This window comes from Cervus elaphus, chromosome 8, assembly GCF_910594005.1.
Source record: "Cervus elaphus chromosome 8, mCerEla1.1, whole genome shotgun sequence".
Taxonomy (NCBI): Eukaryota; Metazoa; Chordata; class Mammalia; order Artiodactyla; family Cervidae; genus Cervus; species Cervus elaphus.
Genome location: NC_057822.1, coordinates 39015666 through 39031709, shown reverse-complemented (window position 1 = coordinate 39031709; position 16044 = coordinate 39015666). Strand labels below are relative to the sequence as shown.

The following is a 16044-nucleotide window of genomic DNA, read 5'->3' as shown; positions in this document are numbered from 1 at the left end:
TCTAGGTTTGTCATTGCTTTTCTTCCAAGGTGCAAGTTCAGTTCAATTCAGTCATTCATTCGTGTCCAACTCTTTGCAATCCCATGGACTGCAGCATGCCAGGCCTCTCTGTCCATCACCAACTCCCGGAGTGTGCTCAAACTCATGTCCATCCAGTTGGTGATGCCATCCAACCATCTCATCCTTTGTCATCCCCTTCTCCTCCTGCCATCAATCTTTCCCAGCATCAGGGTCTTTCCCAATGAGTCAGTTGTTTGCATCAGGTGGCCAAAGTATTGGAGTTTCAGCTTCAGCATCAGTCCTTCCAATGAATATTCAGGACTGATTTCTGTTATGATTGACTGATTTGATCTCCTTGCAGTTGAAGGGACTCCCAAGAGTCTTCTCCAACACCACAGTTCAAAAGCATCAATTCTTTGGTGCTCAGCTTCCTTTATGGTCCAACTCTCACATCCATACCTGACTACTGGAAAAACAATAGCTTTGATTAGATGGAACTTGGTTGGCAAAATAATGTCTCTGCTTTTTAATATGCTCCTTCTTCCAAGGCGCAAGCGTCTTTTCATTTCATGGCTGCAGTCACCATCTGCAGTGATTTTGGAGACCGAAAAAATAAAGTCTCTCACTGTTTCCATTGTTTTCCCATCTATTTGCCATGAGGTGATGGGACTAGATGCCATGATCTTCATTTTTAAAATGTTGTGTTTCAAGTCAGCTTTTTAGCTCTTTGTTTTTAGTTTCATCAAGAGGCTCTTTAGTTCCTCTTTGCTTTCTGCCATAAGGGTGGTGTCATCTGCATATCTGTTGTTATTGATATCTTTCCTGGCAATCTTGATTCCAGCTGTGCTTCATCCAGTCCAACATTTCTGATGATGTACTCTGTATATAAGTTAAATAAGCAGGGTGACAATATACAGCCTTGAGGTACTCCTTTCCCAATTTGGAACCAGTCTGCTGTTACATGTCCAGTTCTAACTGTTGCTTCTTGACCTGCATACAGATTTCCCAAGAGGCAGGTCAGGTGGTCTGGTATTCCCATCTCTTGAAGAATTTTCCACAGTTTGTTGTGATCCACACAGTCAAAGGCTTTGGCGAAGTCAATAAAGCAGAAGTAGATGTTTTCCTGGAATTCTCTTACTTTTCTATGATCCAACGAATGTTGGTGATTTGATCTCTGGTTCCTCTGCCTCTTCTAAATCCAGCTTGAACATTTGGCAGTTCTCGATTCACATACTGTTGAAGCTTAGCTTGGAGAATTGTGAACGTTACTTTTGCTAGCGTGTGAGATGAGTGCAATTGTGTAGTAGTTTGAACATTCTGTGGCATTGTGTTTCTTGGGATTGGAATGAAAACTGATCTTTTCCAGTCCTGTGGCCACTACTGAGTTTTCCAAATTTGTTGGCATATTGAGTGCAGCACTTTCACAGCGCCATGTTTTAGGAATTGAAATAGCTCAGCTGGAATTCCATCACCTCCACTAGCTTTGTTCATAGTGATGCTTTCTAAGGCCCACTTGATTTCTGATTTCAGGATGTCTGGCTCTAGATGCGTGATCACACCATCTTGGTTACCTGGGTCATGAAGATCTTTTTTGTATAGTTCCTCTGTGTATTCTTGCCACCTTCTTTTAATATCTTCTGCTTCTGTTAGATCCATACGATTTCTGTCCTTTGTTGTGCCCATCTTTGCATGAAATGTTCCCTTGGTATTTCTAATTTTCTTGAAAAGATCACTAGTGTTTACCATCCTGTTGTTTTACTCTATTTCTTTGCATTGTTTACTTAAAAAGGCTTTCTTATCTCTCCTTGCTATTCTTTAGAACTCTGCATTCTGGTGGGTATATCTTTCCTTTTCTCCTTTGCCTTTTGCTTTTCTTCTTTTTTCAGCTGTTTGTAAGGCCTCCTCAGACAGCCATTTTCCTTTTGCATTTCTTTTTCTTGGGGATGGTTTTGATCACCACCTCCTGTGCAGTGTTATGAACCTCCATCCGTAGTGGTGGCTTGAATGGGAAGGAAATCCAAACGGGATGGTGTATATGTATAAACATGATTGATTGATTTTGCTGTACAGTAGAAGCTAACACAGCATATGTGCGTGGTCCCTTTAGTCATGTCCGACTCTGTGACCCTATGAACTCGAGTTGGCCATTTTCCTCTGTCCATAGGGATCCTCCAGACAAGAATACTGGAGTGGGCTGCCATGCCCTCCTCCAGGGGACCTTCCTGACCCAGGGATGGAACCCATGTCTATTATGTCTCCCACATTGGCAGGCAGGTCTTTACCACTAGTGGCACCTGGGTAGCCCAACACAACATTGTAAAGCAACTTTACATCAATAAGATTAATTAAAAATAAAATATCAAAACACAACCTGTTCAATGATTTCTTAGAAAAAAATCCTAAGTCCATACTGTGGCCCATGGTTTCTACAAGATCTGCCTCTTGCCTCTCTCTCTGACCTCACTTTCCATCACTCTCTCTTGCTCCCACTTCACTTAAACACTGATTTCCTTCCAGTTCCTCTATCACGCCAAGCTCATTTCTTCCCTACACCTTTGCTCCCCTTTACTTAAAATACTTTTTCTACAGACCTCTGAAGAAACATCATTCAGAACTGTCTTACATCAGTCAGGAATGGCTCTCTATCTCAATATATTCTTGACCCATATCTTTCCTTACTGTGATTTCTTTTACTCAAAATTGTATTATTTGTTTGTGAACTTGCTTATTCTCTTCTCAATTCTACGTTGAATTCCATTTAAAGAACCTCATTCATCTTGTATGTGTTGATCTTTGTAATAGTGCTTGGTACCTGGAGAGTACTCATTACATTTTTGTAGAAAGAATGAATGGATGAATGATCATACATGGCAAAGGATTTAGATGGATCCCCAAATTCTGGAACCCTAACCCCCACCATGAGGGGAGATGCTCTAATAGTGGCTCAGTTGTGTCTGACTCTTTGTGACCCTTTGGACTATAGCCAGCTACTGCCCTCTGTCCATGTGATTTTTCAGGCACGGTTGTTCCGGAAGTGGATTGCCACTTCTTCCTCTAGGGGATCTTCCTGTTTCAGGGAATGAACTCGTGTCTCCTGCGTTGCAGGCGGATTCTTTACTGCTGAGATGGCCTGGTGACTCAGATGGTAAAGAATCTGCCTGCAATGCAGGAGACCCAGGTTCATTTCCTGAGTCAGGAAGATCTCCTGGAGAATTCCATTGGCAGAGGAGCCTGTTGGGACTGCATAGCGTCAGACACGACTGAACAACGAACACACACACAACCCAGATGCTAAGAACTCTGTTTAAACCCTTTTCGTCTCTGCACTAAAATTTGCCTAGCTCAGTTAGATTTTTATCAGTAATCTTAACTTGAACCTTTGTTTTACTGGTCACTGTTTGAGATTTGAGGCGTATCTAAAATTGTTTGTCTAAAACATGGGTTTGTCTAAAAACATGGGGGTGGGAGGCAGTGTCTGGCAAGAGTCCTTTATGTAAGAAGAATGTATGGGGAAATCCACTTGGGAAAGGATTTAAAACGTTTTCATTGCTCAGATATGGAGAGGCCTGAGTTTGTTTAAGAAGCTGATGATGTGGTCCATCAGAACAAGAGAAGACCTTTGACACCAGATAAAGCCTTAGGTTGCAGAGTGAAGTGAAGACCCCAAATAATAATCATGCTCACCATGACCACAGCAGAAGACACAGCCGCTATTATACTCAGTGACCTGTGTGGAAGAAAGAGCAGGAGTAGTCTGCTCTTGAGTATAGGTGATGGGGATTCCTAGAACTGAGGACTTTACACAGGGAAGAAACTTCTTTCTGGATCTAGGGGAGCCAAGAGCTTTGATATAGTTGGTTTTAAAGGAGAAAAATTCAAATAATTTTCCACTATTAAAAAAAAGTTGTTTGACAACACGATGGAGTTAATGAAGCAACTGCTTACGTATTAACTTCTGTTGAGACATCTGGACTTATCTTATCTTGACTGTGGGAGCCTATGCCCTTATGCATTCTCAGAGACACAGGATCCACTGACCTGCAGGAGAAGCACAGGATTTTCTAGCTCTCTTTACAGAAGAATGAAACCTCTGCTTGGAACCTTTTACCTGTTGGGTATGCTGGTTCCTGGTTGGCTGGGATATGATAGGTGAGTATGAAGTGGAAGGAGGGGTTACTGGTATGATTTGGATTGTCTGAATGGAAAGCTTCTCTTCAAGATCAGTGCAGTTGGATTCTCCACTCTTCCTACCCATTACGCACACCACCATGAAATGAGAATAATAATGACTGAAATTTTATCATTGAGCTTTACTCTGTGTGTGTGTGTGTGTGTGTGTGTGTGTGTGTTAGTCACTCAGTCGTGTCTGGCTCTTTGCAGCCCCATGGACTGTAGCTTGCCAAGCTACTCTGTCCATGGAATTCTCCAGGCAAGAATACTTTTCCAGGGGCTCTTCCCAATCCAGGAATCAAACTGAGCATTACTCTGCTGCTGCTGCTGCTAAGTTACTTCAGTCGTGTCCAACCCTTTGCAACCCCATGCATCGTAGCCCACCAGGCTCCTCTGTCCATGGGATTCTCCAGGCAAGAATACTGGAGTGAGACATTCCCTTCTCTAGAGCATTACTCTAATAATCTTTAAATAAATATATAGATCTTCAACAAAGATTTCCTAGCACAGTGTATGATAAATACCAATAGATATGTCATATTTTGTAATTGAAAAAAGAAAACCATAATGAAAATTCTATATCCCTCATTTACATAATTTCTCCATTGATAAATCACATTATTCTAATTATTCAGAAAATGTTTCAAGTGTTTAAAACTACCAAACAACTTCACTAAGACATAATTACTGTTGATGTTTTTGAACAGATAGTGAGGTAGCTAATTAAGCATATAGTACTACTGCAAACATTTTTCAGTTAAGTTGTCTTATACAAAATTTCTTATGGCATTCATAACTTATTGAAAGCATAATGCAATCACTAATAATATTCCATCATTGCTACCCTATAAGGCAGAGTGATTTCTACTGTCATTTTTATATATAATGCTGTGATGCACATCCAGCCATATGATAATTTTTGTTGTTATTGTTGCAAATTTTTTATTATTTCCCTAATATAAGTTATAAGAAGTGGAATCACTGGGTTAGAAGCTGCAAAAAGCTCAAGAATCTTGCTACATATTGCCAAAGTGCCCTCTAGAAAGCTGCATTGATTTACACTTCCAACTACAGTGTATGAAAGCACTTTTTAAGCATTTTCCAATTTGACAAGTGAAAAATAGCCACAGTTACTTATTTTTCATTTTGTTTATTTCTTATAAGGTTAAGTATTTTGTCTTATTTATTACTCATTTTATCAGTTTATAAATTGCTCATTCATGTCATTTGCCATTTTGTGTTCTTTCTCCACTCATAATGAATAAATTTTTGGAATATATAATATATATTAAACATTGTGTGTATGTGTAATTCCAACATTAAGTGTATTTTCCTTTATTAGTATTATGCACAGTTTATTATTCTGCACACTTAATATGTCTCATCATGCATGTGTGGTTAGAAACAGTGTTTCTTCTTTAGTTCCATGTTTAATCTAATCCTACAGCAAACACGCTCTCACTGAGCAGGGAAATCCAGTCCAATTTTTGCCCCAGATTAACTGTATGACCTCAGCCTGTCCCTCAGCTTCATAGACCGTCTGATTTCAGATACGTAAAGGAAGTCCAGGATCTATGTGATACCTAAAGCTGTTTGGACATCACTATCTCATGTTTTCATTACTTTACTTGGGTTTCATATAGATACTGTGTTTACCTTCTCTTCTGAGAGTCTTCATTCATAAATCATAGACAAAGACTTACATATAACACAGGACTTTGATTGGAATAAAAAACTTGCTTAAAATATCACAAACCTCCAAACGTACATATTCTTTTTTTTTTCCATTTTTTTTCCATTTATTTTTATTAGTTGGAGGCTAATTACTTTACAATATTGTAGCGGTTTTTGTCATACATTGACATGAATCAGCCATAGATTTACACGTATTCCCCATCCCAGTCCCCCCTCCCACCTCCCTCTCCACCTGATTCCTCTGGGTCTTCCCAGTGCACCAGGCCTGAGCACTTGTCTCATTCATTTGAATCAGTTCTAATGAGATGAAACTGGAGCCCATTATACAGAGTGAAGTAAGCCAGAAAGATAAAGACCAATACAGTATACTAAAGCATATATATGGAATTTAGAAAGATGGTAACAATAACCCTATATGCAAAACAAACATACATATTCTTTGAACTGGTATTCCTTCTTCTGTAAATTTATATTGAGAAAACAAACTATGGAAAGACTCATATGCACTGAGATATAGCTTTATTTATAAGATAAACATGATATTAAATATTATAAAATTTGGAAACAACCTACATGCCCCATATTAAGGTATGTAAATATTGATACATGACAGATGACAGTAGGATATTATTTATCCACTAGAATAATAACTATGAAAAAATTAATAGCATGGGAAAAGACATGTTTTATGCTAAAAGAAAGATGCAGAATACAAAATGTAATAAAAATACTTAAAAAAATAGAAGAAACCAGATAAGTACCAAAATGGACACTGTTATCTTTGGCTGCTAATTCTTTTCCTTTTCCCTCAATTATTCTTCATTTTGCAAATATCTACAAAGTAGATACATAAAATTTTTATTTTAAAAATGATTGACAAGCCCAAGTTAAATTATGGAAGTGATTTGGCTCAGATACCGGGAATCGGACAAGATGACTTCCAGTGCACAGCTCCTCATCCCAGCACTTGAGCAAAACATTTCAAATCTGCTAGTCCTGGTCCTTGTTGATGGGTTTCATTTTATTATTTACTAACATAAAATAACATCCACTTTCATAATGCTCTTACCAACTCAAAACATAGGTTAGCTGCCATTTTTGATCCTCCTTCTGTACTTTGTGATGTAATCAGTTCAGTTCAGTTGCTCAGTCGTGTCCAACTCTTTGTGACCCCATTAACTGCAGCACGCCAGGCCTCCCTATCCATCACCAACTCCCAGAGTCCACGCAAACCCATGTCCATTGAGTCAGTGATGCCATCCAACCATCTCATCCTCTGTTGTCCCCTTCTCCTCCTGGCCTCAATCTTTTCCAGCATCAGGGTCTTTTCCAATGAGTCAGCTCTTCGCATCAGGTGCCCAAAGTATTGGAGTTTCAGCTTCAACATCAGTCCTTCCAATGAACACCCAGGACTGATCTCCTTTAGAATGGACTGGTTGGATCTCCTTGCAGTCCAAGGGACTCTCAAGAGTCGTCTCCAACACCACAGTTCAAAAGCATCAATTCTTCTGGGCTCAGCTTTCTTTATAGTCCAACTCTCACATCCATACATGACCACTGGAAAAACCATAGCCTTGATTAGACAGACCTTTGTTGGCAAAGTAATGTCTCTGCTTTTTAATATGCTGTCTAGGTTGGTCATAACTTTCCTTCCAAGGAGTAAGCGTCTTTTAATTTCATGGCTGCAATCACCATCCGCAGTGATTTTGGAGCCCAGAAAAATAAAGTCAGCCATTGTTTCCACTGTTTCCCCATGTATTTGCCATGAAGTGATGGGACCAGATGCCATGATCTTGGTTTTCTGAATGTTGAGCTTTAAGCCAACTTTTTCACTCTGCTCTTTCACTTTCATCAAGAGGCTTTTTAGTTGCTCTTCACTTTCTGCCATAAGGGTGGTATCATCTGCATATCTGAGGTTATTGATATTTCTCTGGCAATCTTGATTCCAGCTTGTGCTTCCTCCAGCCCAGCGTTTCTCATGATGTACTCTGCATATAAGTTAAATAAGCAGGGTGGCAATATACAGCCTTGATGTACTCCTTTTCCTATTTGGAACCAGTCTGTTGTTCCATGTCCAGTTCTAACTGTTGCTTCCTGACCTGCATATAGGTTTCTCAAGAGGCAGGTCTGGTGGTCTGGTATTCCCATCTCTTTCAGAATTTTCCACAGTTTATTGTGATCCACACAGTCAAATGCTTTGGCATAGTCAGTAAAGCAGAAATAGATGTTTTTCTGGAGCTCTCTTGCTTTTTCGATGATCCAGCAGATGTTGGCAATTTGATCTCTGGTTCCTCTGCCTTTTCTAAAACCAGCTTGAACATCTGATATAATAGTAGTCCAGAAAATCTACAATCAACAAGGATGACAAGCTTTGTAATCTTTCCCTTGATCATTTAGGGAGGTGGTCTATTATATATATTACATACTCCCAATATGTAGAACTGTTTGGATCTAGCACTATGAATCAAGGACGGATGCTTCTGCATGCTCAGTCATGTCCAACTCTGTGACCCTTTGGACTGTAGCCCACCAGGCTCCTCTGTCCATGCAATTTTCTAGGCGAGGATACTGGAGTGGGTTTCCATGCCCTCCTCTAAGGGGTCTTTCCAACCCAGGGATTGAACCTCTATCTCTTACATGTCCTGCATTGACAGGCAGTTTCTTTACCACTAACACCACCTGGGAAGCTCCAGTAATTACTGTCAAATACTATACAGTCAATAAAAATATTTATAATGAGTTTCTATTAGTTTGAGAAAATGTCTCTGGTAGAATATATAATAAAAAGAAGCAAATACAAAATTATATATAGAGATAATTTGCACTGTTTATGAAAAAATATTCACTGATAAAAGCCTGAAGGGAAATATGTCAAAATATCAGCAGTGGTTAACTCAGGAAGATGGGAGGATTATTCCTTCCTTCTCTTTTCTATTTTTCTTCTCTCTGTACTTCCTAAATTTTCCACTTATAAGCAAATGCTAATTTTGTAAGAAAGAAAAAAAATTGAAAATACATTTCTGTCATGAAATATTCATGTAGCTGTTTCCTAAGTATTTAAATACAAAATTTGCCTCAATATACATTAGGATTTTTGCCTCTTTCAACATCCCCAAAAAAATTTCATCAGACAATCTTTGATCTGCAGTATTTATTAATAATGTACCCCAAGAGATCATTTTCTCTGTTAAACATTTTATGAATTCCTATTCAAAAAGAATACACAACGTACAATAATCTTTTCATTTGATCGTGAGATGAGACTGGTGATAATTCGGGGGATTAGCCAGCTTTTTCCTTCCCTCTCTACATGTATTATGCATCACCCAAGAAATTGCCTGGAAACAGGAAGCTGCCTTTTCTAAGTATATGGTTTATATGTTGCTTGAACTAAGTAACATTTGGGGTTTTGAGATGTAAGCACTGTGTTTAATTTCATGTAAAATAATCAGCACTTCCAATATTAGGGGTTTTCGTTCAAATCTCATATGGCTCACTTTTTTTGTATATCATATGCACCCAGTCATTCAATGCTGGGCTTAGGAAGCATCATACTCACACATTTTCCAGACATTTAACTGGGGCAAAGTTGAAGGTTGGTGCTTGAAAGTGTCCAGTGACCTTTCATTTATTCCTTTCCATATTGTGAAATTGCCTGGGAATACCAGCTCAGTTGAAACAGGAATTCACCAGCTGCCAGGCTGCTTTTTAGTGTACTCACTTTTATATGTTACCAAGTAGATGACTGTGATCGAAACAGACCTTTGCTGAACTATGTGATGGAAAGAACCGTGTTGCCTTGAACAACCACTATCCCTGGTCCCAACCCCACAGGAAAGCATCTGCAGTGATCTCCTTTCTCAGTTGGACAGCCAGTGTGAAGAGTGAGAAGGAAGGGCTGAAAAGACTCTTCTCATTAGCTTCATTTCCTCTCCTCTCCCCATTCTGCAAAAGCACCAAAACGAGGTCCTGATGCATTTATAGTGCTAACATTTATTTAGCTTTCTTTGTAGTCCAAATTAGAGATCGATAATTTAAAAAAATAGGCTAATAAACATTTTAATGCATGTTTTCTAGAGTATAATAAACATATAATTTGACTTCCCAGGTGGCACTAGTGGTAAAGAACCCCCCTGCCAATGCAGGTAGATGTGAGATTCGTGGGTTAGATCCCAAAGTCAGGAAGATCCCCTGGAGGAGGGCATGGCAACCCACTCCAGTATTCTTGCCTGGAGAATCCCATGGACAGAGGAGCCTGGTAGGCTATAGCCCGTGGGGTCGCAATGAGTCAGGTATGACTCAAGTGATTTAGCATGCACGCAAATGCCTAATTTAGCCTCTGTAACAAAATCTTCACAGGAGAAAAAAAAACCCAACAACCTAGGATACTAGAATTTACCTTAAGGATTGTTGTTAGAATTATATGTAGAGTTAGAACAGTGCTGACATGCATAATTGCTTGTAAAATATTGGTCGCTATTATTACCAACTACTCTTCAGTTTGGGATTCTCTCTCTCCTGTCCTCAATACACTTAGTGCACTATTTAATTGGTAGTTAGGCTCTAGCTCATCATACCTCACTTTATATTTCTTAATAGCTAAGTTATTTTGCTTTTCATGTATTTATATCTCACTTCCTTAAGTAGATTTTAAGCTCTGTAAGGAAGAAATCTATATTCTATTACTATTACTGTGTTATCACTTTTGCATAGAGTCCCAAGGGTGCCTACCTATTGGGTCATTGAATAAATTAGATAAGATAATAATGTAAATGTTTAGACTGGTGCCTAGACTATAGTGCCCAAAAGGGTTAACAAACGTTAATATAACATATATATACTAGATGATTATTTGATAATAGCAGATGAAATGAGTTTCTGAAAATTTATGGGTAAGTTGAATTTTTTTAAATTTTAAACACACCAAGGGATGTATGTGTTTTCTTTATAAAATGATAATATGTTTTGTAAATAATCGGCCTCAACATATTACACTTATAGTATTTTTAAACTGAAATTGTTCATTCTGAAGCACTCTGGTTTTCTTAAAAAATTGAATAGATGATAAGCATTAGAGATTCATCCTTGAGTGGAAAAGTGTATTGCTCCACAACAATTACAATTTTAACAGCATTTGTTTCTTGTAATCTCCTTTTAAAATTCATTTCATTGTTTTAACTAATTATCTAGACAATCATATCTTGTGAGCTTTTCTTGGACAACCTAAATGAAATACTACTCATTTAACAATAAAACATTTACAGTTTTGAAGATAAAGAGCTTCTGCTAAGTTCAGATTATTATTATTAATATTAGTAACAATTAAAATCATGGAATTGTGTAGAGAAATTGATTTCTACTCCAGTGGGTGATTATTATGGTACATGGTGCTAATTGAACAGATTAAAAAATTAAATATAGTCAGTTCTACATTGGAGTTATATAATGTGAATTGAACTTGAGTTTTAACTGATTCTATCAAAATATTTTGTAGTTTGATATTGTTTGAAGATAATATCAGTTAGATGGCAAATTATTCTCCATATAATTATTATTTTCAATATTATTGTAGCAAAATAGGGTTTTTACTCAGCATTGTTTTGAATTGCTACTATGTTTTCACATACATTAAGCATTAACTACGTTCCAGAAATTAGCTTATTTTAAAACATGGACTAACTAATTTAATCCTCATAAGAACCCCTTGGAAAGGTATTATTCCCATTTTACAGATTATAAAATGAGGCTAAATATAATGCCAGAACATTCAGAGAAAAAAAAATGTGAGAAAATAGATAAAATCATTGAAACATTAGCTAATTAGATCACTAACACATTTCTTTCTCTCTATCCAAAAGTTCACATCCTAGCTTCACTAAAAACTCACATCCTAGTGCTATTAACATAGAAAGAAATCACTCCAAATATAGTTATTGGGTAAATGAATGATCAATTACTATGCTCTCATAATGAAAATATAACCCTACTTTTAACTTAGGTAAAGACTTTTAGTTAGGGAACCAAAACATTCCTCAAACATTTGTGTGGTTTGGAGACAGAGAATTAGCTCTATGACTTACTAACTCTGTGACTGTTTGCAAGTTACTTGATTTCTCTTGGCCTACTTTCCTTATTTGTAGAACATGGATGATGACATTTCACAGAGTTGTAATGAGAATAAATCATATATTGTATATTATTGTTCTGGCACAAAGGAGAGGCATTGAATACTTTTATCAAACTGTTTGTTAAAATATAAGCCATACATGGCAATCCATTACATAGGCCTTTATCTATTATGGGCTTTCCAGGTGTCTCAGTGGTAAAGAATCCATCTGCCAATGCAGGAGACCTGGGTTCTATCCCTGAGTTGGGAAGAGCCACTGGAGAAGGAAATGGCAACCCAATCCACTCCATTGTTCTTGCCTGGGAAATCCCAAGGACAGAGGAACCTGGGCTACATGGGGTTCCCACAGAGGAACCTGGTGGGCTACATGGGGTCACATGACTTAGCAACTAAGCAACAAAGAATATGTTGTTATAGAAATTGAATCAATAGTTAATAACCTTACAAAACAAAGCACCAAGCCCAGACGTGTTCAGTGAATTCTATGAAATATTTAAGGAAAAAGTTATATCTCTACAGTCTCATCTAAAAAATAGAAGCAGAGGGAATACTTTTTAATTCATTCTTTGGGGCCAACCAAATATCAAAACCAGTCAAAGACATCATGAGGAAAAAACACTATAGATCAATATCTCTCATGAACATAGATGTAAAAATCCATCACAAAACACTAGCAAATTAAATCCAAAAATGTACAAAATGAATTATACACCATGTCCACTGACTGAATTTATCCCAGATATGCAAGTTTAGTTTAACATTTGATAACCAATTAATGTAATCATGATCATATCAGTAGATAAAGGAAAAAAAATTGAAAAAATCCAATAAATGGTGCTGGAACAATTGGACATCCACACACACAAAAAAAGTGAATCTAGACACAGACCTACATTCTTTACAAAATTAACTCAAAATGGATTATAGACCTAAAAAATGTAAAATGTAAAACCATAAAACTCCTAGAAGATAATGTAGGAGAAAGTCTAGATAAATTTGGGAATAGTGATGATTTTTTAAATACATCACCAAAGACATGAACCATGAAGTAAATAATTGATAGCTTATGCTTTATTAAAATTAAAAACTTATGCAAAAGATAATGTCAAGAGGAGGCAAAGACAAGCCACAAAGTGAGAGAAAATATTTGCAAAAGACATATCTGATAAAGCACAGTTATCTAAAACATACAAAGAACTCTTTGTTAGTAATAACAAAGAGACAACCTGATTTTAAAAATGGACAAAGGACCTGAATGGACACACCTCAGCAAAGAAGATACACAGGTGGCAAATAAACATAGAAAACCTTGCTGGAGAAAATGAGAAATGGCATAGTTCTTTCAGTTGCTCTGGAAGACCATTTGGTAGTTTCTTACAAAACTAAACATACTCTTGCCATATGATCTAGCAAACATGCTCCGTGGTAGGATCCAAAATGAATTGGTATGATCCAATTTGGTATGATCCAAAATGAATTGAAAACTTATGTCCACAAAACACTGCACACAGCTACCTATGGCAGCTTCACTCATAACTTCCAAAACGTGGAAGCCACCAAGATATTCTTCAGTGGGTGAATGGATAAATAAACTATGGCAAGATAGACAGTAGACCAGACAGCGCTAAAAACCTGCCTGCTAAGGCAAGAGACATAAGAGACCTGGGTTGGATCCTGGGTTGGGACGATCCCTTGGAGGAGGGGACACTCCAGTATTCTTGCCTGGAGAATCCCCATGGACAGAGGAGCCTGGAGGCTACAGTCCATAGGTTGTTCAGTTGGACACAACTGAAGCGACTTAGCACGCACAAAAAGAAATGAACTATCAAGCCCTAAAAAGACATAGAAGAAAGTTAAATACATATTACTAAGTGAAGGAAACCAATCTGAAAAGGCCACATGCTGCATGATTCCAACTACATGACATTCTATAAAAGGCAAAACTAAAACTGAAAAGATCAGTGGTTGCCAGGGGTTAGGTAGGAGGGGAAGATGCATAGGCAGATCAGAGAAGATTTCTAGGGCAGTGAAGCTCTTCTGTATGATACTATTAATATAATGGTGGCTACACATCATTATGCATTTGTCCAAATCCATAGAATGTACAACAGCAAGAGTGAACCCTCGTGTAACCTATGGACTTTGGGAAATAATGATGTGTCTATGTAGGTTTATTATAACAAATAGACTGCTCTGGTGTGGGATGTTGGTAATGGGGGAGGTTGTGTGTGTCAGAGGTGGCAGGGAACAGCAAGTATATGGGAACTCTCAGTATTTTTCATCCAATTTTGCTGTGAACCTAAAACTCCTCTAAAAAACAAAGCTTGTTTTAAAAAAATATAAACCACTGCATAAAGATTCTTACAACTGTATACAGTATTGAGGTTAATACTTCAGGCTTTTCACTCAGGCTGTCAGAGTTTAAGTCCTAACAATACTTTCCCTGTGACCCAATTTCTTCATCTCTGAAATGGGGGTAATAAGAATACTTTGGGGCTTCCCTGGTGGCTCAGTGATAAAGAATCTACCTGCAGACACATGAGGTGTGGTTTGATCCCTGGTCTGGGAAGATTCTGTGTGCTGTGGAGCAGCTAAGCCCATGTGCCACAACCACTGAGCCTGTGCTTTAGAATCTGGGAGCTGCAACAAGAGAAGCCACTGCAATGAGAAACACCAGCACTGCAACTAGAATGTAGCCCCTGCTCACAGCAGCTAGAGAAAGCCCACTTGTAGCAACAAAAAGACCCAGTGCAGCCAAAAATAAATAAAATTATGTTTTTAAAAAGAGAATACCTTATCTTAGGACTTAACCAGTGGTCCAGTGGCTAAGACTTCACTTTCCAGGTCAGGAAACATGGGTTTGATCCCTGGTCTGGGAACAAAGGTTCCATATGCCTCAGGATGTGGCTAAAAAAAAAAAAAAAAAAGAATATCTCATCTTAGAGTTTTCCAGAAAAGTGAGAGATTCAAATTGGTTAATCTAATGAATGTCTCACAGTAAGTTTCAGTTCAATAAATCTTATTCTTTATTTTACAAATTTAAAAAGTGTTCTTATCTACAACATCTTGCTGAATTATCCCAGCCTCCCTGCAAAGTGGGAATGGCTGTCCCCAACCTGCAGATGAAGAAACTGCAGTTCAGAGGGGCTTAGTGGTACCCATGGTCTCACAGTGAGTAAGCTGCACAGGCGAGACATGAGGACTGACTTCTGTCCTCAGGGTTCTGTGCATGTTGGTTTCCACTACTTTTATCATCAACCTTCCAACCCTCATGATAATCCTGGTTTCATTGCTGCTTTTTGTCTTTGCAGATCCCTCACACAACAGAGACAAGAAGTTGTGGATAAAGTGGCGAGTCCATGGAGGATCCTGGAGACATATTCTTATAACAGATACCACCCCATGGGGGAGGTGAGCACGGACGCATGGTGTGGGGGTTGGTGGTAGTTACAACTGCTTTATGGTGGGCAAGGCATAGTTCACTGTTAATATCTGCAGACCAGAGGGCCTCCAAATGAGAAGTTGAGATTTGTCTGTGCACTGAGGTCAAGGGATTCACAAACATCATTCTGTGACCATCACCATTACAGATACAAATCTAGTGATAGAAATAAAAAAGTAAATCAACAACCAAAAGAAAAAAAATGGAAAAGAATGCCCCAGTTTTTCTAGTGTAAACATGGGTCAAAATTAAATGTTACTCTTGTTCATCAAGTCTTTTAGCTGCTTTAAGTAGGGCAGGATCAGTGTGTATATGGATGTAAAACACGGGTGGAGAAGCCTTCTGATTGAATCCTGTTTAGCTAAAAGAGTGGTATTTCCGGTAGAATAGAAGAAACACAGGCAACCTCTCTCAAAAGAAATATTTGTATTGCTATGAAGATATGTTTAGTGGTTTCTGAAACTGGATACAGTAAAAAGTATTTATGCATATATGCAGTGTATATATGTATGTAACACTTCTTTTGAAGTATAAATTTCTAAAAATAGAATTGCTGGGTTAAACAATCATTTACGTTTTTTATATAAATGCCCAAGTTGCCCTCCAGCCA

The 16044-nt window shown here is 38.0% G+C and overlaps 1 protein-coding gene across 2 annotated transcripts in view; it reads left to right on the top strand.

The window, feature by feature from the left end:
- The first annotated feature begins 4033 nt into the window (after positions 1-4033).
- The window catches only part of CPO (carboxypeptidase O), a 31807-nt gene continuing 19796 nt past the window's right edge, over positions 4034-16044 (top strand). Inside the window, exons 1-2 of one of the 2 annotated variants that reach the window (XM_043910622.1) lie at positions 4034-4149; positions 15304-15403. In XM_043910622.1, the coding sequence (XP_043766557.1) occupies positions 4082-4149; positions 15304-15403 (168 nt within the window). In that variant the 5' untranslated portion in view covers positions 4034-4081. The remainder of the gene's footprint in view (positions 4150-15303; positions 15404-16044) is intronic. The other variant, XM_043910623.1, reaches the window with a different exon arrangement.